Source organism: Pseudopodoces humilis, chromosome 10 (assembly GCF_049639895.1).
Source record: "Pseudopodoces humilis isolate 2021_Gansu_Grassland_sample_001 chromosome 10, ASM4963989v1, whole genome shotgun sequence".
Taxonomy (NCBI): domain Eukaryota; kingdom Metazoa; phylum Chordata; class Aves; order Passeriformes; family Paridae; genus Pseudopodoces; species Pseudopodoces humilis.
This window is the reverse complement of record NC_142209.1, coordinates 21,754,059-21,775,723: the sequence shown is the minus strand read 5'-3', so window position 1 is coordinate 21,775,723 and position 21,665 is coordinate 21,754,059. Positions and strand designations below refer to the sequence as shown.

Sequence of the window (21,665 nt, the reverse complement as noted above, 5' to 3'; positions counted from 1 at the left end):
CCATGATGCATGAATGGCTGGCATTATTTCATCCCTTTTCTCAAGCTGGGAAAGAGAAACAGGACTTAAACCAGCATTTTTCAAACTGAGGAGAGACTGAGAGCACACCAGGGGACTCTGACAATGGCTGCATTACACAAATCTGCCTTCCAAAGATGTAACCAAAACATCTGCCAGAAAGCAACCAGCAGTTACTCCCCCTACCCAAAAAGGGCCTGATCCCCATAGGACTCCTGCAGAAAACATGTTACCCAGCCAGAGCATAAACAGGGTAAGGGGGAAAAAAAGAGAGAGAAATGTTTACAGGCTTCTCTGTCTCCTTCTTCTGCGGCAGCTTCTTCTTGGGAGCCTTGCGCTCCGCACGCCTCTGCTCAGTGGTGGTGTCAGCAGCTGTGATGAGCTTCTGCAGGTCTTGGGTTCTCTTTTCTCTCTCTTTCTTCCTGGTTTCAATTTTGCGGAGCTCCTGGATGAGGTATTCTTCTTCTGCCACCTGCAGACCAGAGCACGTCAGAGCAGTCACAAAGCAGAGGAGGCCTGGCAAGGCAAGGGGGCCATCTACCGGTAACAGCTCTGTCCTGGGCCAGCCCAAGAATGATTTTATGCTCCTGCCTAACTTCTTGGATTTGTAAAGCATGTTTCACTCCATAACCTTACCCTGCACCCATGGCAATGCCACTCTACAATCTGGCAGGTACTGTATCACAACATTTATGATGCACCCTTCAACAATCCATAAATTACTAATCCCATCTTCCAGAGACCAAAAGCACAGAAAGAAGGGCTAAAAAGCCCAAATATGCTGTAGTTATAAATAAAGTATTGTGAAAAGCTGACTCTCCTCCACAGACATAGCATGTAGAACCCAGAGCAGCTATGCCTAGTACTGACACCTGTCAATGGGGGGAAGAAGCAGAGTAAGTCACATACGAACTTGTCCTTGGAGGGAACGAACTGAAAATGATGCTCTCCCTCAACCTATGGAGAACACACTTTCTTAATCTCTGAACTGTAAGACCATTACACAGCTTCAACACAGGGAAGAACTAAGCATGCAGACTTAGTCTTTGATGTTTTCTGGAAAGTTTTTTACTCTCAAATAAATAATTCTCTCTCCACAAGACTCCGGTACTCATAAGGGCATTGAGAATTTGCTTCTATCAGAGGACTCTACACTCTCTACAACTTCCTGAAAGATGGTTATAGTCAGGTGGGGGTTGGTCTCTTTCACCAGGCAGCAACTGACAGAACGAGAGGACACAGTCTCAAGCTCTGCCACGGGAAATATAGGCTGAATATTAGGAAAAAGTTTTTCATGGAAAGAATAATAAAGTACTGGAATGGTCTGCCCAGGGAGGTGATGGAGTGACCACCCCTTGATGTGTTTAAAAAAAGACTGGATGTGGAACTCGGTGCCATAGTCTAATTTTGGTGTTAGGACATGGGTTGGACTCTATGATCTTGGAGGTCTCTTCCAACCTAGTCATTCTGTTGAATTATGTTGACTAATACAGTCAGCGTCACTTACAACATGGGAGTTACCCGAGACGATGTAGGCCTTTCTCCTGGATAGTCAGATTTCTCAATTATTGTCCTTTTAAACTCCTTAAAGGGACCAAACAACAGCTGTACTTTTTTCTTCTCCAGCCCTTCTTTACCTTTCCCACACTCTGGCCTGCATCATATACCTACTGATTCAACTTATCAGTCTTCTGGAGAAGTGATGTGCTCTTCCCCACATTACCTGCTCTGGTGTCCTATTGTAAAGCCTTTCCAGCTGCTCCTTCCTTCGTCTCTCATGGCCAGCATCAAAGACTGGGATTTTCAGGTCTGTGCCTGGAGCTGCACGAATGTTTGCCAGCTTGGCACAAATGTGGTAATACCGTTCCTTCAGGTCCTCCACTGACCTTTTCTGTGGAAGACATCATAGGAGGACAACATTATGGAAGAACTAAGCAAAACCTTGTGTAGTAGCCACCTAAGGACCACTGGCTGAAGGATGTCACATAGAGTACAAGACAATGCCTGGGAGGTGAGCAGGGACCCTTGCAGGTGCTGGAAGAATGACAGGAAAGGAGGAGTTTCTCAGTGAGCTGCATGAATTAACTGTCACATTTTAAAAGCACCCACCAAAAGATCCAACAGTGCTGAGGGCTTAGAGCCAACACAGCAGTGAAGCATCCTGAGCAGTGAAGATAAAAGGATGCAAGGAGAGTTGAGAGGAGAAAGCCTGTGTGCAGGAAACTGCAACTAATGTGCAGGTCTCCAAATTGCTCCAGACAATGGTCATTCAAGACGCAGCCAAGAAGGTATCAGCTGTATCAATTCACTGCCCATGATTTCATGAAGTCTGAGCCGTGTTCCATTAACCCAAGCACAAAAGACATTTGGGCTGCTCAGCTGGGCATACTCTTGTTATTTTACTTTGCTACATGCTCTTCATGTGAGAATTTCAGAGGACAACAGAAACAGTATTTGGAGCTGCTCTGTAGATGTCACATCATTTCCTATGTCACCAGGAGGCATGGAACCAGTACAGGAGATCAGCAACCATGACACCAGGGTTGCAATTTCAGACCATTGATGGTCCCCGTTTCAGAGCAGAGGTGATGGAAACCTGCACCATGTCAGACCACAAGTCAGAAGCAGCACCAGGGAGAAGTCCCAGCCCCCAGGGTTCATTGGCAGACCCTTCTCCAAGGGCCTAGACTGAAATCTACACCACCTAGCCTGCTCAAATAAAATCCCCAGCTGCCTTATCTTCAAGGAACAATGAACTGCTCTCCTGACAGGTGCAAACCTTCTAACTTTCTAATAAAACACAACAGAGAATGAGAACAAGTCACAGTGGATTTAATTACACACGTAGCAAGCAGCAATGCCTTGTGTTGGAAATTCAATATTCCTTGCTGCCAATAATTCATTATTTTCCCCTAATTAAGTTGATATAACGGGTAATTTTGTCTTTCAAGTGCAGAAAACCCTGGACTTGCCATAGCAGCAGGTTGCTAGCAGCAACTTGGCCCCCAGGACTCACCTTGAACTGCTGGTGATCGTAGCGGTCGTGAATGACCACAAAGCGCAGATCAAAGCGCCGAGCCAGGTCAAAGAGATGGTCTGTCTCAGCTTTGGTCCACGCATCGTCGTGGAGATACATCTGGTACTCCTGCTCTGAGTAGACAGGAACCTGCACTGTCTGTGGAGAGAAAACCATGGTAGCTCTCCTGCAGCAGTGCCCTCCTCAGTGCCAAGATACCTGAGCCAAGAGCATGAGCACAGCAATGACAGGAGGGGACTGCCAGGACCCTGAGCAATGAGTCCTGATAGGAAACATGATGAGCAGGCAGAGGACTTGATATGGAGCAATGTGTGGTCCCAAGACCATTATGTGACATTCAGGGAAGCCTACCAGGAACTACTGCCTAGGAGGCTGAAATCTATTTCAGATGGCTGACACAGGCAGAGGTCAGCAACCCACATCCTGACCATGCGTTTCAAAATTTCAGGCTAACATGACAGTGAAACCAAGGTTCAGCCAGCCTCCCTGCATTCCTTCCATACAGCAAAACCAATACCTCGGCACAAAGTACTCTGACAGTTGACTCTTTACTTATACAGGAAGAACAGGAAAGGCAAGGAACAGTAATCCCCAGCCTTTAGCACACCTGCTTTGATACTCAGACTACTTCTTTCATGTTTGGTGCAGACAGTATCCATGAAGATCTGAATGACTGTGTACTGTACAACTGAAAGCCATAAACTTTGTCCCTCCCTTCCCCATAGATCTTTTTCCCAGCAGAATAACAGAGCCAAATGACAGTCCAACTCTCACAGTGTCCTAGGTGCCTAAAAGACCAAGCCCACACCACAGTTTCCAGCCTGGAACTGCTCTGCAAGGATTCTATCCAGAACACAAGTGTCACATGAGTACTAAAGAAATAGCAAAAATACTTAGTATATTAGGGGAAATCCTAGCATGTGGTAAAGCGAAAGTGTAAATAAACCTGTGCTTTCCTCCCTTATTTCCCCTCAGTCCCTTCCTCCTGCAGCAAAACTTGCCTCAGCCTGAGGAGGTCCTGCCTTCAGAAGAAAACTCTGTGCATGCAAGCAGCAGATGTGCTTCAACACCTCTGTGGTTTTGTGTCCTATCACTAGGAAAGTCATACTCATGAACTCCATACAGCTTGGAAGAACATTTATGAGTCTCTAAATAACAGCTCCTTTAGGTCTACTGCCCTTCCTTTATCACTTGGACACAGAAATTCAAAGGTCAAGCAGACCTCTTGCGGATGCATTGAACCTCAACCTTCAAGTACCACTTCCACCAGGAGCAAAGCCATCTTACCCGACACTGTAAGGATGTCCCATGCACATAATGAAACAAAATAATTTCAAGAAGACATGCACACATGAGAAGAGCCAGCAGGACCCTCTGCAGTGGATGGAAAGGAAGGAGGCAGATGCCTCATCAGACAAGAGAATGCGACAAGAGCAAAGACACTTCCAAAACACTGCCCCATTCATGGCTGCTCAGGTGAGAACCACTGAGAAATCAGAAGCTGGGAACAGATGGAAAGCTTGGGCCAACCACAGGCTGACTATACATTCAAATACAACATAACCATGAAAAGGCAAATATAACCCCCAGAGAGGGATTTTCAGCAGAAACTGGCAGCGTTTCAACTGCACAACAAGAATACTGGTAGGAATATCAACTACAACACTACTGATCCCTGGTCAGGAAAGATGCACTGAAATGGAAACAAGTACAGAAAAGAGCATGAGTAATAGGGAAGTGAGTTTGTCTTCCCACAGCAGACTGGAAGAGAATGCAGCCTAGCAAAGGAAATCTGAAAGAGAATCTGACTGCAGGCTTCAAGTATGCTAGATGAAATGAAAGGTATACTCATGGGAAGAAAAGAACAACTGAAATAAGAACAAAGAAATTGACTTGCAAAGAAATGCCAATTTAACATGGAAAATTTAACCTGAAAATGAAATTGAGCAAAGACAGTCTAGAAGAGCTTCCCAAGGAAGCACAGGGGCAGGAAAAGCCAAGTGCTTTTCAGAAGGAACTTGATCAGTTTTGAAAGGGACTGGATTATGGCAGGACTTGAAAGATCCAAGAGGAGGATTCAATGGCCCAGAAAACCCCTCATTCCAACACTGCACATTATAAACTCACAAAATTATGAGTATTAAATTAGCTGAAACTGCTCAGGATCCTGGAGCCATGAGACAGCTCTGTGGAAACATCAGCACAATGCCTCATAGAGGTGAAAATACAAACCAAACAGTAAAAATTAGGAGAGAAAGAGAAAAGCAGCCCACATAAATCCATCGTGCATGGAACACTCACTCCTAGTCCACCCATTTCAAAAGAAAGGATATTTGAGAACAAAGGAGTGCACAGGAGGGCATGTCACATTACAGAAAACAACATACACACTAAGGACAATTTACTACATCATGTAACACAAGATCTCAGAGGGACTAAACCTCAAGGCAGCAGTTTGAAATGATCACAAGATCAGATCACAAGAAAGCACCTTCGCATACCACAAAAAAATAACCTGAAGAACCCATTAGGATGGGTTACTCACGAAGCAGCTTTCTGCCCCAAATGTACCTAGCAAGAATTATTAAACACAAATTTCAAATTAGGAAATCCTTAAGCCAAAAACCACCAGAAGGTAGGAAAATATGTATTTGCCCCATTCTCATACTCTTTTGCTAAGCTTTTACTGATGGTAGCCAAAAAAAAAAAAACAGTACTGGCTGAGAGAAAGCTTTGCAAAGCTGCTTTTATGCTCCTATTTCACACCCTGAAACAAGCAAGACCATGCTTTTTGCTGTAATGCTTTTTTGCATTACACCATGCTCAGTGTGCATGGTGAAACCCAAGTTCACATTTTGGATCTCACAACAAAGAGGACAGAATTGTATTGGAGACCAGAAGCACAGAGAAAAGGGAAAGCAACTGAGCAGTGACCCAGGAGCTTGATTAAAGAACTTGAGTGAAGAACAGGACAGACTACACAGGAAAACAGGCTCATGCCAAGGGGACAGAAAGATTCAGGCAGAGGTATCAAGTGTGTGAGAAGAAACCCACAAAAGAGTCTGGAGAAGTAAGTAAATTTCCTTTGATAAAGTAAGTATCTTCAAAACTCTTGATCAGTGCCTTCAATTTTCTTAACTACAGCACCACAAGGATAACAACTTGCTCCTGATATTATGTAATTGTGCATTTGCAGATCGCAGAGGTCTGTACCACTAATCTAAAGGTTACAGCCTTGCTGAAGGCTCTTCTGTCTGTCAGTTCACAGTACCTGATAAAGTTAAGGAAAGAAGAATCATATAATTAAAACACCCATATGTGATGTGTGGCCCCCTCTGATAAACTCAGTTGAACTCAGCCAAAACCAGTTCCAGCAGTAGAGTCTTAGAGACAATTAGCCTCACAAAGTTTCACTCAGACAGCTAGGTAGGTGCCTCGACTAAGTGAGTCATACTTCAGACTTCCACCCCAGACATCAGAGAAGAGATACCACAGGAGGCTCTTACCAATGTCCCAGCTAGAGGAAAAGCATCAGTCAGAGCTTGAGCCTTCTAACATATGAGGTCAACCATCCACTTAACTCTGCAGGAAGCCAAGCTTTGTTAGAGCTGATGCTCTGTGGGTTATAAACTTAAAATATTGTATACGGTTACACACAAGCAGAGCTTTTGTGGAATCATGTTAGCACATGGTTTTCTCAGTCTTTCACATTTGCATCATGAAGGGAGTTAAATTACACTATGGAAGCACCCTAACTCTGCTCCTTCCTAACTTTGGAGGTCCTGACTTTGAAGTATAAATCTTGATGTAGTTTTCTTTGTGCATACACATGAAAGGCCCAGCCACTCAAAGCAGATACATCTGGGACAAAAGACAGCAGGAGATTACAACAACACATTGTGACAATTTAATGTAAGACGCAAAGAACAGGGGACTGCACCACACTGATACCACAAGAGCAATTTCAGAGGGAACGCAAAGTAATTCAGCATCTGCGCTGGAATCTGGCCAAGAGGTTGCAAGCCACCTTTTTGGCCACAAAGCTCAAGCGATTTTTTCATACTGAGCAAAATAACAAGACTTATGACTTTTATGTCTCACTCAGAATAGAATACCTTTTACTACCCTGAGCCTGTAATCAGAGGGAGGATGTTGGTCAGGAACAGAGGGAGCTATCACGAGTCCTCCTCACCAAATCCATGACTGCAAACCTGAAACCCCAGGGTCTCTAGCAAGGTCTGACCGCATACAAAGCCCACTTCACCTAAATGATTTGGAGACATCAGTCCATGGTCACATGCCTCAAAATGCAATTACCAAATCTAACTCAGCCCTCACTTGTTGAAAGAAACAACTTCCTCTCTGGACAGCCAAGAAATTGACTGAAGGGTATTTTCCAACTGCTATTTATATGCTTTTGATTGAAAGTGCTCCCACTTACTTTATTGAATCTGGCAAAAGGGTAATCCTTCCCTTCCTCTGCTGCTCTCCTCCAGTGGTAGAACATTGCTCCATCTTTCCTCGCTGGGTTGGTGAAAGGCATCCACTTCCAAGGCCGGACTTTCTTGGAGCCCAGTTTTGCTTTGACTGTTCGATAACCCTGAGTTGTATCACTTGGCAGCAGCGGAGGTGCATCCCTGTGGTGGACAGAAGTGCTGGTGATGAGAAGCAAGAAACAGCCCAAGACAAACCAAAGAGATTTTAGGCTCAGAACTCTTTTTGCAGATATAAAAGCAGGTGCTATTCCCAGTTGAGATTAAGAAAGCATTAGCTACAAAGGGTAAGAACACTGGTTTGTTTGCATTAGACTATTTTGCCTTCATCCAATTAATTTCCTGTATTAAGCAAACTCCTCAAATTTAGAAGAGAGAAAACAGACACTGTCCATGACTAAGAGAAGGGCACAAGCATGGGCCGAGCAAAAAGGAGAATCAATCTGGGAAGCGAGACTGCTCCTGGTTTCAAGAGGATTCTGCCCTGCCACCAAAAGCCCAGGCCACCCAACAACCTGCACAGATGACCATGTGCTCTTACTTTTTGTCAGAATAGAGGAGTGCATAAACTTCTCGGTGCATTCCTTCTGGCCTCTTAAACGTCAATGTCTCTGAAGATTTCTTGGATTTTTTCTGAAACAAAAGAATTGCACTTTAGATTCAGAAGCAGAAATTCCTGAGGGAACTTTAAAACTGTATAACCTGGTGCCCTGAGATGGTTTTTACTTTTATCTGGTTTTAGACACCTTGAATTTCTCCAGGAAAGTGCCTATTCCTGGTGGAAGACACTGACAGACAAAACGTACCCACTTTCAGTGATAGGGCTCACCAGTACCCACATTTGCTCTTGCTGATAACACACTTAAATTCCAAGCTGAACATCTGGCTGTAGATTGCAGGGACTGGTGCCCTAAGTCTTTTCTTACTAGGCAAGCACTGTCCTCCCTCAGAGGTATTAAAGCATTTAATTGATTCTCTACCTTTTTGAGAAGATAGTAGGAAATGTCTTCCCAGTTTTTTATAGTTTTTGTCACTTTGTTCTGCAGCAGCTTCAGTTTTTACCATCTGTGATTACACCCTTGCAGCAACCCCTTGGTAAAACCCCCAGTATCACCTACCAAAGTTCTCCAGTCCCAGCTCTGCTCTCCCATTTACACAGCAAACAATTTTTTGACAGTTTCTTCATAAGAGGAATTTGGTGTGCACAACTCAGCCTGGCCCCTAGGCCCTTGACAGAATTGATGGTCTCTAAGACACACTCCAACTCATAACCAATCCAAGTTTATCAGTAATCAAGTCATCAGTTTTGGATTCAGGGAAGTACAGTAACAGCCACATTAAAAAGTTACACTTTATTTAAGAGGGAAAAGTTTACTGAGCATTTGGTCTAACTGTACCATCTTTATAACTACTACCCCAGTCAATACTATTGCATACTTGCTTACCATATCACTACCAAATTTTAAATCAGAATATTTTTTCAATAGTAAAACTAACTGCATCATAAATTGCACTAAATCCATACAGTCACCTTTACCAAGTAAATTCAAGATTCCACTGAAAAAATAAAACCCTGTCATCTTGGACTACAACTGTTTTCCATAAAACTTCATGACAGACATGCATTATATCAGCACCTTTTCATCCCTAATCAATCACCTTTCTCCTAGTATGTCTGTCACTTTGCCCAGGAGCAAACTAAGGACAACCAAGGCAGTTACCCAGAGGTCAACACACACCCTGTATGAACACAGGCTTCTGGAATTCCCCCAAAGTTCCCAGATTTATTAAAAGTTAATATCAGCAGGCCAGAGATCAGCTCAGCCTGCTTTTAAGGAGTTGAGAACAAATTACTTGGTCATGTTGATTTAAATGTTTTTATGCCTAGTAATTTTTATTTTAATATTCTCAGTCACTAATGGACTGGAAAGTACTTCATGGTTCTCTTGTGATTTCAAGACAGCAATCTGTTTCTTTTCTAATTGAGAACAGATCTATTTCCTGAGCGAGTGCTGTGCTGTTATTAGCAACTCTGCACTCTCCATGTGATAACAGCTTACACCTTTGGTTTGGCTTAGTTTCTGTACTTCGTAGAAATTCAGAATGTTTCCTTCAAGTGGCCTCCTGCACCCCTCCCAAAACTTTTCACTGCACCTTTCCTTTGTCTCTCTTCCCATTACAGTAACTTGAGGAGGAAACCATCTTGGTCCCTGCTCCAAAGAGACAGCCAGCAACCAGTACTTCTTTGGCTCTCTGCTGCCTAACACACAAACACATTTATATCAAAGAACTCTCAACTCCAAAAACCCAGTGGCAACATTGCAGGCTGAATCCAACCAACAGGCTGCTCACCAGAGACTGTTCACCAAGACAGCTGACAACTGGGAATTTTAACATTTCAGCCTTTAAATGACTGAAACTCACTGGTTTTCCATTACACCAATTATACTGTGTGCCCTAGCCCTAGCAAGGCAGTGAAACCACAGTGCTTCTCCTCAGAGACAAATGTTTCAGTGGAGGCAAACAGTGACAGCCAGGACGTGCTTTTAGGGATGGGGTGGTTGTGTATGTTTAGTGTCATTCTGATTTTTTCCCCAAACACACAGGCTTTACTTCAAATCAGACCATCTCTGTATCAGAGAGCTTCCTGGGCTCATTTCAAAGCACCTCCACCTCTCATAACTACTCCTAAGCTGACCTTCCCAATGCTTTACAAAACATGGGACACCCACGACCTTGCCCAAATTTAAAATACAGAAGACAACAAGATGTTGTAGCACATTACCACACAGAATGCAGCACATCATGTAACACATCTTTAACAGACCTTACTAACTTGCCATTCCCACGGGCAATGCATCCCCAGTTGTCCCAAACCCCAGCCACACACCTTCCCCACACAGGCTGGAAGGCTTCTGTCATTCAGTCAAGTCAGACAGTATTTTCTTTCTTCTAAAACATGACTGTGTTATATTATTTCCATTTGCTTTGGGGGTAGATACTTCACAAAATGAGAATTTTAGAGAGAGCTGAGAATGTTCTGGGGCCTGGCCCAGCTCAGCAGGACACCGCTTACACAGCTCCAGTTTAAATCCCACACCGGATGCCATGGCACAGGTAACTAAGAAGGTACACGCTTTATTCCATCTTTTCTTCCAATATTCACCCCAAACACCACATGCAAGGTCAGTGAGTGCCTAGAAATCACGCAGCAGCCCCTCAGGGCACTGCAGTTCACCTTATCCGAGTTGATGATGTCCTTTTTGTTGATGGTGCCGGTGTTCTCTGACTCCACGCCTCCCAGCTCCAGGATGTCCCGTACATCTGCCCCCGTCGCCATGTCTCCGCCTGCCCTCTGGCCTTCTCTGCGCCGTCCTGTCCGTCCCCTCCAGCTCTGGGAGGGCGGGAAACCGGGGTCGGGGGTTAACGGCCGCGGGGGGATCCCGGACTCATACAAACACGCGTAGGTGCGTGTGTATACACATACGCACACGTATATCTGCACACACACACGCATATACATGCACACGCACATTCACACACTTATATCTACATAGACACACACCCCCCTCGGCCGCCTCCCATCCCCCCGCCAGGCCCAACAACGGGGCCTTGCACCCGGCGGGTCCCGGGGGTTCCGCACGCCGCGCCCGCAGCCCGCAGCCCCGCGGGGGGATCCCGGGAGGCCCGCGGGATGGAGTGCGGGACGCGGCGTTCCCCGCGCGGCCGCGGTCGCCCCGCTCCGAGCGGGACCCGCGCACCCACCGGCGCCGGCCCCGCGGCCACCGGGACGTGCGGCGCATACGGCGGCCCGGGCAGCGCCGCTTCCGCTCCCGCCAAGAGGCGCCCGGAAGTGCCCGGAGCGCTTTGGGGGACGCACCAAGCCGGGGTGAGGGCGAAGGAGTGCAGGTTCGAGTCCCGCTCCTGGCGGGTCGTGGCCGCCCGGCCCGAGGCCACCGGCGCCGCTTTCCCCGGGGCAGCGCCCGGGCCCAGCCGGGTCCCGCCACCCCCCGTCCCGCTCAGGGCGCACAGCCCGCTGCAGACGCAGCTCGCCCCCGCGCCAGGAGGTGGCAGCACCGCCGCGCTCGACCGGCGCCTCCGAGCCCGGCCCGCGGGGCGGGGAGAGGGCGCCGTCAGTCCGCTCGTCGCGCTCACCGTGGCCCCCCCATTGCCGCGACCCCGTTCCCTCGGGGACTGTGACATGGGTCGCTGTTCTCCCTGGGACTGACCCTAGTTTCCCGCAGAACTCATTTTCCCGACTCCTTTCCCGAGGTGCTCGCTGGCACCTGTGCCCTGTCCCGTTCTCCCCACCAGCCGTACCAGGGGCCAGCCCGCTGCCAGCCACACCGCGTGGCACACCCGGGCCGCTCGGCCTGGCCTCGTGTGCCACAGCGTGTGCTCCTCGCCCTCGTGCTCTGTGCTCCAGAGCACTCACATGAGGCAGCCAGGAGTGAAAGTTTTATTAATAAGACTGTCCTGTTTCCTCTTCCCCGTGGGAAGAGATGGGGGAACAAGGAAAGGGGTGAAACAGTGGTGTGGGGCCAGGAGGGACTTGGAGAAATCCCCTCCCTGGCAGATCGAGGCAGGGCAAGGCTGCCTGGCAAAGGTTTGCCTGAAGGAGATGGTTTCTGTACGGGGCACAGAGATACACTGGGACCTGTGGCCACCTGGGATAGCTCAGAAGAGGGGGTGCCTCTGAGGGGAATCTCTTCTCCTGTGCAGCCCTGGGATGAGCTGAACCCCACTTGCTCTTGCATGGAATCCCTCAGCGCCAGCCAGGCTATGCTGAAGTTGCCACCATCCCCATCCTGCTGGTGAACCCTTCTCACGAGGACTGGCACATCACCTTTGTGTCATGGTCTAACCGATGGCAGTGTGCCACAATGGGAACGGTTACACCCCCAGAGTACTATCTGTTGTCCCCAGAAATCATTTAATCCCTTTTCTACCCCTTTCCACACCACCAGGGATGCCTTTTAGCATCTTAGCCTTCCAGAAAGAGAGCTGATCCTAAGGTTTCGCCTGTCCTGCCTATTTGCTTTCAGCACTGCCTCATCCACCCAAGTCCTCTCCCATCAGTGTGTGTGGACATTCCTAATAATTTCTAGCACACTTCCTTGTTCTCTTGCCACAACAGGCCTGGAAGTGGGGTCCACACTCCCCCAAGGTAGGCTTGCAGAGGGAGACAAGGCTTTCCCAACTTTTGCAGTCTCTGCCTGCCTGGCAATCCTGGCACTATGGCTCCATGGAGAGCTTTGAAATACCAAAAAAGGGGGCCCCTCTTTTTGCCACTCACGGCGGGTTGTTTGCAGTCCATTCATCCTGTTAAGCAGCACTTAAAGAAAACAAAAACCCGTTCCAAAAATAAAACCCGGGGACAGATGGGCCATTCAGTGCGTTTTTTGATTATATCTCCCACTTGCCTGCCTGACTTGCTCAAACTCTCTCCCAATAGGACTCAATCTCTGCCCCAGCGCGGGGTGGCCATTTCCTCTTCAACAGCCTGCAGCACGTTTTGAGCTCATCTCCTCAGGACAGAGGCTTTTTGATCTCGTTAATGATGGAGATCATGGGCAGCTGGAGAGTGTTGTTTCGCAGTTTCACATCCTGCCTCTCCCACAGCTCTGTGAGCCTCGGGAGCTGTGTCCCACCAGGAGCTGTATGGACCCGCAGGTGAAACACATTAGCTGGGTGCTTTTGCTGATGGGCTCATCAGCAGAGCAATTAGCACTACTTCAAGGGAGCTTGGAGTTATTGTTTCTGGTCACTGCATCCCAAAGCTTGCAGAGCAAAAGGGAAAGGCTGGAAACGTGAGTCACGTACCTGGTCCCTCACTGAGAGTCCTGCACTGGGACTGCCCAGATCTGACCACCAGGGTCCTGACTCGCCAGCGCACAGGGAGAACCGAGGGAATTCAGGGAGTCAGGGAAAGTCATCACTGCTGAGGAATCTAGTGCTTCTGTGCCCTGGAACTCTGGCATCACTGTGCTGTCACTGCAACACCTTCACCCACCTCCAGCTGTCCTGGATACATCAGGGATGTCCAAGGTACCAAAGCCTGGGCGATCTGCCACCAAGCAGCTGCGGGAAAGATGTGTCCCCAGATTTAGCCCTGGCAGGAAGGCCCCCTCCAGGCCAGCTCCTCACCCACCTCAGGATGCTGGGGAAGGATGCACTTCATGCCCTTTACCTATCCTCTGGCTGACAAGCATGACCAAAGGTGGCCCCAGGCCAGAGGTGTGCGTGCATTCGGACCAGGGCTCAGGGTGTGTGTGTGTCTCCCAGCCTGGCACCAGCGGGGGAGGACAAGTGCAAACACTGTGGCCAGTGGGGCAGGAGAAGGTTATCTGGGGCCCAGCAGTGGAAAAACTCTCGGTGTGTGACTAAGGCACAACAGTGCCAGGTGTGGGTCCAGGCAGGGCAAGTGAGCCGGGAGTTATCGCTCCCCCGTGGGTTCAGGTGCCTGAAGCCAAATGTTTCCTAAGGGTGCGGTGACAGCCACAGCCCCGTTATCGTGGTACCTGGCCCACCCCAAGCAGCATGGACACAGGGACCAGTTGCTGGACCTTTCCCCCACCCTGGCAGGGACGCGGCACTTCCCACTGCTCTTCCAATGGGAGATGCAAGCCCCGAGAGCATACTCCAGCAGGGGCACCTTGGTCCTGGGGAGCCGAGTTCTGACCTCATGGTGAGGAACGGTCTGTGTCAGCCTGTCCAAACACTCCCAAACTCTCTCCCCACCCTGGAGCACCCAGGCTGCATCCTACCTACAGCACTCTTGTCCCTTCCTGAGCTCCATGCTGTCCCCATGGACCATAGCATCCCCAAAGTCAAGCCCTGGCCAAGGAACCCTCAGATCTGCAACACTCCTTCTCCCCATGGATCAAGAATCCCAGACCAGCTGTGGGACCTGCTGGCTGTAGTATGGGGGATCCCCATGAGCTGGGTCATCCCCAGACAGAAATCCATTCAAACCTCTCTTTCACCCCTCTCCAGCTTTGAGGACCCCAGGGCCCCGCTCCAACTGGCAAGTGACTGTATGGTGCCAGGCCATACTGTGGCCATGACTCACACTTCTGCTGGGAGGTGTTTCTCCATACCTTGCTCCTTCCTTTACCCGCTTGCCTCTTCATTGGACCAGGTCAGCTGTACCCCAAAACCATGGGGCTTAAGAGTTACAGAGGGTTCAGGGACCTCTGCACAGTTCCAAGGGTCCTTTTTGACAGGAAGTAACCAAGGTGGAAAAGGAAGGGAGGGAGACACGACTTAGCTCAGGTTCTCCAGCTGACTGCAGGTACCCATACCACAGGGATTGCACCCCAGCTATGCCTCCCTAAGTGCTGCCAAAGGTGTTTTCTTGCTGCCCTCATCACTTTGCAGGGCAGGTTTTGCTGGGGACAGGACTGACCTCTCTTGTCCAAAGGAGAGTGTGTCTTGGCCCAGGCAATTGGAAGAGGGTGTTTTTTATTAACAACAAATTAACTGTAATTGTCTTTTCCACTACAGCCACTCCTCCCCAACCATGATTCCCAGACATGCTGGTCCATTTGACTGTCATGCCCCATTGTGTGCCTGAAGGAGTGTCTTGCCCCAGGCACAGGGGATCAAACCTGGAGCAGCTCTGTTTGGAGGAGCCAAAGCAGCCTCCCCTGCTCTCGCCTCTCCGTGTAAGGTAGCGGCAGCAGAGCCGTACCTCACTCCTGCCCTGGCACAGCAATGATGAAAAGCGAGAAAGAACTGGTTTGTGCTCTGATCTCAGAGCTGAACCTCAAAACAGCTGTGAACTGTCACTCTGGCTCCCAGGATGCTTAGGGAGGACAGGACAGCAGAGCCAGCCTTTCCAGTGGGACAGGATGGTTGGAGAAATTCATCGTTCCCCTGGAAATAAAAATAATAATCATAATAAAAACACAAAGCCAGAGATTACTTATACGCACACAAACACGCAGGCACGCACTCTCCCCATCTGGCTTTGCCAGCCTGACTCATCGCTAATTCAAACAGCCCACACCTTTCCCTCTCCCTCCCTGTGACATTTTGAACAAGTCTCCACGGAAGAGGCAGAAGTTTTGCCCCAGCTATCCCCTGGCAGTGTAGCCCTGTCCTTGGGGTCTGGTGGTCCCAGGAACAAGACATCCCCAGTACCTCATCACAGGCCACATGTGTCCCAGCAGTCACCCTTGCACAGGCACCTCTCAGAAAGTGGGGCAGGGTAAGCAGAGGGTGGAGGCAGCAGTGGAAAGGACAAGTGATTGAGCCTGATGGATCTGACACCTGTGGATGCAGCCCCATGGTCCTGATCTCAGGCCTACAGGCAGAACACAATGTCCCAAACTGCTGCCACCCTGCCTGGAACCACCATGCTTTTGTACCTACTAAGGACAGACCACAAGACTGGGTGCTGGTCCCAGATCAAAGAGCCCAACACCAAAATATTAGCCACTCCTCAGGGGAACATCGGACCTGTTTTGCCATTCCCATCTGAGCAGGAAGGAGTAGGATCAGCCCAGCTACATCCCACTTCCACTTGCAGGGCAAGCAGCCCTAGGGCACCTCCAGCCCTGGCCAGCCGCTGGGGGTTGCAGTGGTGAGCAGAGGAGGAGGGAGCTGCTGCTACCACCACCCTGGGCCACGGCATCATACAGCCTGTGTGCTCCCTGCACTACCAGCATGGTGTCAGGTCTGGACAAGTTCCTGCCTTCAGAGGGATTCGTGCATCACAGGTAATCAGCTGTGGGAGGGAGGGAGGGAGGGATGGAGCCAGACCTGCTTGCTGAGCTTGGGACCTGCCGGCATGCTTGTGCTGAGTCACCACCTATTAACGCAGGGAAACCTCAGCACCTGAACCCCACCAAGCTGCCAGGCCATCCCCAGAGGACAGCAGAGACAGCACCCAGGACCAGGCAGCTGACACCAACCTCCCTCCTGGTTGTGACCACAAGGCTGGTACTGTAGAGCTGCCACTGTGAGGCACAGCAGGACAGGACTACTCAGGAAGAATTCAGGACCAGCAAGACTCTCAGTTGAGTTTCGGCTGCCATTCCCTTTGGAGATGACTCACCGCAGGACCAGTCACACCATCCCAGTGCTGCAATTGCCCCATCTGCAGATTAGGGAAACTGAGGCACAGGGAAGTGGGGTGACTCAAGAGCTGTTGCACAGGAGATGCTACTCAGATGCCGAGGCTTGGGCGTTCCCCATCGATCCTCCGCAGCTAACTTAAGCAGAAATGAACATCGATGTAAATATTTACTGACAAACAAGCTCAGCCTCACCCTCTCCTCTTAGAAGAAACCTTTAAAGTAAACTCTCCTGGCTCTTTCATGTTTACAACTTGTTTATTTATTATACAGCAGATCACAATATTTCAACAGTTTGCATATAAAGAAAAGTAACATTTCAGAGTGCAAGAGACCTAACGTGCCCAAGCAGAGAAATGTTAATTAACAATATACACAGATGGGAACAGTGCACTTCCCAAAGCTGAGACTCATCTGTGTTCCCAGCTGGAAGAAAAAAATATATTAAAAAAACAGAAACATTATATATTACTGCTTTGTTTAATTTACAACTTGCTTTGCAGAAGCTGCACATAAAAAGACTCATTTTTCTTTGAGCTTTCTTTTTGTCCCCCCCTCCTACAAAAGTTTCAAGTATAGCAGAGACCTGGGTATTCATAGCTGGACTCACTGTCCTTTACATACTAAATTTTAAAAAGCAGCATGGGGAAGGCAGCTGCAGCAGTACCTGGTGTCATCCTGAGGGGAAGAACAAGACAAAATAAAGCAGACAAGAGCCAGGAGAGACATTTTAGGCTCTTGAGTGGAAAACTGGGAATGGTCAGGGCTGGACTGACCATTGGGGTCCCAAGCTGGTGACAGGAGCATCCCTGCCCTCTGTGCAAGGTGATGCTGTGCTGCCAACACCTACAAACTTTTATAGCATGAGCCAGTCAAATCCCACCCTCACCCATCCACTCCGGGCTTTGGGTCAGGAGATTTGTTCTGATGATCACAACTGAGACAACCAGCAACCCATTTCCCAGCACCACAACCAATGTGCCCAACTGGCATGGCTCTCTAGCCAAAAAACAGCCAGTCAGCCAGCACAGCCCCTAGAGCCAGGGGGGTGCAAGAATCTGGGGAAAGAAGGTTAAGTTGATGCCAAATACAAGCCAGGAGTTCTGGGGACAGATCCCTTATGCACCAGCCCCCCCCCCACTCACCAGGTACCTGGCTGGGGGGAACCCTCCAAGTCATGGGGAGCTGAGTGGTGATGGCTGGGCAGGTGTTTCTTGCAGTTTTTCTCCCCACATACATCCCCAAAGCAGCCCTTTCCCACCACTTGGCTGGGCCAGCTCTCACAGGGGTAGGAGGAGAAAACTACTTATCAACTATAAGCAGAGAGGGCTGGGTGGCCAAAGCTGCAACCCCCCATTGCCATCCCTATTTACACCGTGAGCTGGCTCCGGGGACATCGAGTCCGGCTGCAGCCACTGCTCACATGTGCCGCTTCATGTGGAGAGCAAGGTGGTCTGAGCGGGAGAAAGCCCGCTCGCAGAGGTGGCACTGGAACGGCCGGTGCCCTGTGTGCTTGCGGTAGTGGCGGGTCAGCTCATCGGAGCGGGCAAATTTCCAGCCACATCCTTCCCAGGTGCAGTGGTAGGGCTTCTCGCCTGCAGAGGAGAGGGGGTGTCAGTGGGCTTGTAGGTTCCCACCCTCCCTACGCCTTCAGCTCTGTGCTATCCTACCCAGCACCCCGATTTCAAGGGCGCTCCCTGATGCCTACCCTTAGGAGATGGGAGCCCCACTGCACCCCTCTGCCTGCCCAACTTTCCCCTTCTGTCCCCCGTTTTTCTGCCCTTCCCCACGTGCAAAGGTCTGTTCTCTTGGCATCCCTGCACCATTACAGGTCTTCTCCTATGCGCCCTTGCTTTACTTTAAACTGTGGGTGGTCCCCTGCTCATCCCTACTGTGGGGTGCCACCATGTGCCCTGTCCCAGTTCGGCCAGAGGGTCTCACCATACAGCCCCCCAGTCTGTCTCCCTATTCTGTTTGCCCCTAGCCCAAGTGGAGGGCTTCTCCATGTTCCCAAGTTCTACCACCTCAGGCACCCCCGGGCCCCAAAGCCAGCAAGTAGAGGCACCACAAGAGTGGTCTCACTACATGCCTCGGTCCCTATGTGTCCCTGCCCAACCCCACCACGGGGGTCCTTCTGAGCACATCGGGGGCCATCCCCATTGCCCCGTGCCCTCCACGCAGGACGCCTCCACACAGTCCCCCATGCCGACTGTGGGCTATCTCTGGGTGCCCTCACACAGCCCCACCAAGGGGACACACCGCATGGGTCTTCTCCAAACGACCCCCCCCCCCTCCCCCCGGGTGTCACGACACCCCTTCCCACTCCGGAACCACGCTCGCGGCTCTCACCACGTGCCGCGGTGCCCCCACCCGAGACCCTCTGCGCGTGTCCCCGCCCCGGCGCGCCCTTACCCGTGTGGGTCCGCATGTGCGCCTTGAGGTGCGAGCTCTTGGTGTAGGTCTTGCCGCAGCCCGGGTATTCACAGTTGTGCGTGGCCGTTCGCTTGCGCGCCCACGAGCGCCGGCCGCGTTTGGGCTTGCAGTCCTCGGGGGGAGCCCCGGCCGGGAAGTACTCCAGCACCGGGGAGTTGGGCGGCGTGACCAGCAACCCGGGCAGCCCCGCCGGGCCCGGCCCTGGCCCCGGCCCTTTCAGGGGCTCCCTGAAAACACTGAAATGTCCATGAAACTGCGGCGGCGGCTGGGGGGTGAAGTGGGGCGCATAGCGGTGCGGGGCCATGGCGTAGTGGGGCGGCAGGTCGCCCAAGAGGTGAGGATCGGCGCCAGGCAGCGGCTCCTCAGGGGGCCCCAAGCGGCCGTGGGGGAATCCAGGGTAGGGCAGCGGCGGCACCGGTCCCGGGCCGGGACCCGGCGCCACGCGTGGCTTGTGCTCGCCGCCGCCCGGTCCCAGGTACTCGGCGGCGGACATCCCCAACATGCAGGCGCGCTCCTCCGGCTGCTCCTTCTTGATGCGGGGCACGAAGGACTGCGCGGGGTCCAGGGGCAGTGGGCGGGCTAGGGCCGAGTGGAGAGGCGGGTGGTGATGGGGGTGAGGGTGGTGGTGGGGGCCGCCGGGAACCCGCAACTCCGTGTACTCCCTCCGCTGCAGGTCGTAGTGGCCGGGCAGGTCCGGGGTGAGCAGCTCAGCCACGTAGCTGTGGCCCTGACCCTCGGGGTAAGGCGCCGGGAACTTGCCCGGGGTGGAGTACGAGCCGTCGCTGTCGTAGGTCGTGCCACAGCTCTCGGGGGTCTCGGGCAGGGGGTAGTTGGGGCCGGTCGGCCCCTGCCCGCCACTGCTGGTGTGCGCCAGGATGAAGTCCAAGTCCACGAACTTGCCCAGATCGTCTTCCTCCCGCTTGACGGCAGCGGGGCCATCCTGCTGTAGCATCCTCTGCGGGAAAATGAAACGTCAGGATCGGCGGGGAGACGTTTGCGGCGGCACCCGCCACCCCAACACCGCGGCCCGCGCCTCCCCCCAACCCGTCCGACGGGTCGGCAGCGCTCCGGCTGCGCTGCGCCGCCCCCGGGGCGCCCTCCCACGGCGGGAAAGGCGACCCGCCCCCCACTCCCCAGCCGGGCTGAGTTCCAGCCCGGAACGCTCTGTCCCGTACCCCCCTTGCCACCCTCTCCCCGATGCCAGGTGCTTACGTGGAGCATGTCGGCGGGCCGCTCCTCTAGCGGCATCAAGTTGGCGAAAGTAGAGATAGAGGGCAAGGCGCTCTCGTCCACGGCCACCGCCATGGCGAGCCGGGCCGAGGCAGCGGGGCCGAGGCAGCGGGGCCGGGGCGGGCTGGGGGAGCGCGGTGCGCGGAGCCCGGCACCGCTCCGCTCCCCGAGGCAGCAGCGCTGCTCTGCGCCGCCCCGCGCCCCTAAGCTGTTAACAGCATGGCTGCGTCCCGATTGGTCCGGCTCTCATTGATATTCACCGCTGCCGCTTGCCATTGGCTCTGCTGCAGCCAGAGCCACGCCCCCTGTGGCGGGGCTGTCCCGGCGGGCGGGGGTCGGCGGTTGCCGCTGCCCCGACTGCGCTCGGAGCCCGCGCGGGACGGGAGAGGACGGGGCAGAGCGGAGGGGTCTGCACACCCTGATTTGCCCTGCTCTGCGAGAGTGTCCCACGGGCCAGGAGAGACAAGGGTGCTGTTGTGGATCACGGAGGCCAGAACCCTGCCCGCGACGTGAACGGGGCAGCGGCGCCCTTAACGCACTACGAGCGGGGAGGGAGGCTGTAGGCGGCAGAGCCGGAGGTCCCCGGCACGGTGTCCCGAGTAGGGGCAATGGCTGTGTTACACGCACCCGTGTCTGGAGGCAGAGGGTGCCGGAGAGGTCTGGCGTAGGGCTACAGGTAAAAGCATTCCAGCCGGTGTGCCGGGCACTACACTCGCCACGGGGGCCACCGAGCGCGTCAAGCGAAGGTGCAGTCCCAAAAAGGGGTGCTTGTGACACAGTAGGAGCCGAACCAGACAGCCGAGCCCCGGTGCCCCCACACCCCCACGCCATTCGTTTCATGTAAGCGCACCCGTGAAGCCGCGTCCTCCCGCGCCGCTGCTGTCGGTGAGGCAATCAGCAGCACAGAGCGTACGAGCTCGCATCTGCCTGCGTGCAGGGTGCGTGTGCGAGCCGAGATAACTGCTCGTCGACCCTGTCGGGGGCTGGCACCCTGCCGGCATCTCCTCATCTCGCCCGACAGCCCCCACACAGCACGTTTGTCTGCCCTTCCTAGGGACCAGTGCTGTGGCTGAGTCTCCGACCACCCTGGCACAGGGGGACATGAGCCGGCTGTCCCACCCTGAGCAGCCCCTGGGACAGTGCTGTCCTCCTGAGAGCTTCCCATGGCAGGGGACGCAAGGACAGCAGGTTGTTCCACCTTGCAGGATACATTTAAGTCCCTCAGCCCTTTCTGGCTAGTTGGATGGCAGCACAGAGACCCAGGGCATTGGGCAGGCCTCCCCGGGGGCTCTCTGCCTCCCTGTCCGGCTCACACCGAGATCTTCTCCATCTGGCCCCCATCCAGCCAGTACCAGGAATGGCCCTGCTACTGTT

The 21,665-nt window shown here is 52.1% G+C and overlaps 2 protein-coding genes across 4 annotated transcripts in view; both read right to left on the bottom strand.

Moving 5' to 3' along the window:
• The window catches only part of DMAP1 (DNA methyltransferase 1 associated protein 1), a 30,899-nt gene extending 17,816 nt beyond the window's left edge, over positions 1-13,083 (bottom strand). The window contains exons 1-7 of one of the 3 annotated variants that reach the window (XM_088060615.1): positions 12,972-13,083; positions 10,787-10,942; positions 8,090-8,181; positions 7,497-7,692; positions 3,035-3,193; positions 1,742-1,909; positions 305-490 (exon numbers count right to left, since the gene is read on the bottom strand). In XM_088060615.1, coding sequence (XP_087916741.1) covers positions 305-490; positions 1,742-1,909; positions 3,035-3,193; positions 7,497-7,692; positions 8,090-8,181; positions 10,787-10,888 — 903 coding nt within the window. In that variant the 5' untranslated portion in view covers positions 10,889-10,942; positions 12,972-13,083. Of the gene's footprint in view, positions 1-304; positions 491-1,741; positions 1,910-3,034; positions 3,194-7,496; positions 7,693-8,089; positions 8,182-10,786; positions 11,088-11,313; positions 11,369-12,971 lie in introns of those variants that run through there. The other 2 variants (XM_014250904.2, XM_088060614.1) reach the window with 2 other exon arrangements.
• A 3,784-nt stretch (positions 13,084-16,867) lies between these two features.
• KLF17 (KLF transcription factor 17) lies at positions 16,868-20,502 on the bottom strand. Its single transcript, XM_005521084.3, has 3 exons — positions 20,274-20,502; positions 19,041-20,016; positions 16,868-18,223 (listed from the first exon to the last, which is right to left on the bottom strand). Exons 1-3 carry the CDS (start codon positions 20,364-20,366, stop codon positions 18,048-18,050), a joined length of 1,245 nt encoding a protein of 414 aa, XP_005521141.1. The 5' UTR covers positions 20,367-20,502; the 3' UTR covers positions 16,868-18,047.
• Positions 20,503-21,665: the final 1,163 nt, after the last annotated feature.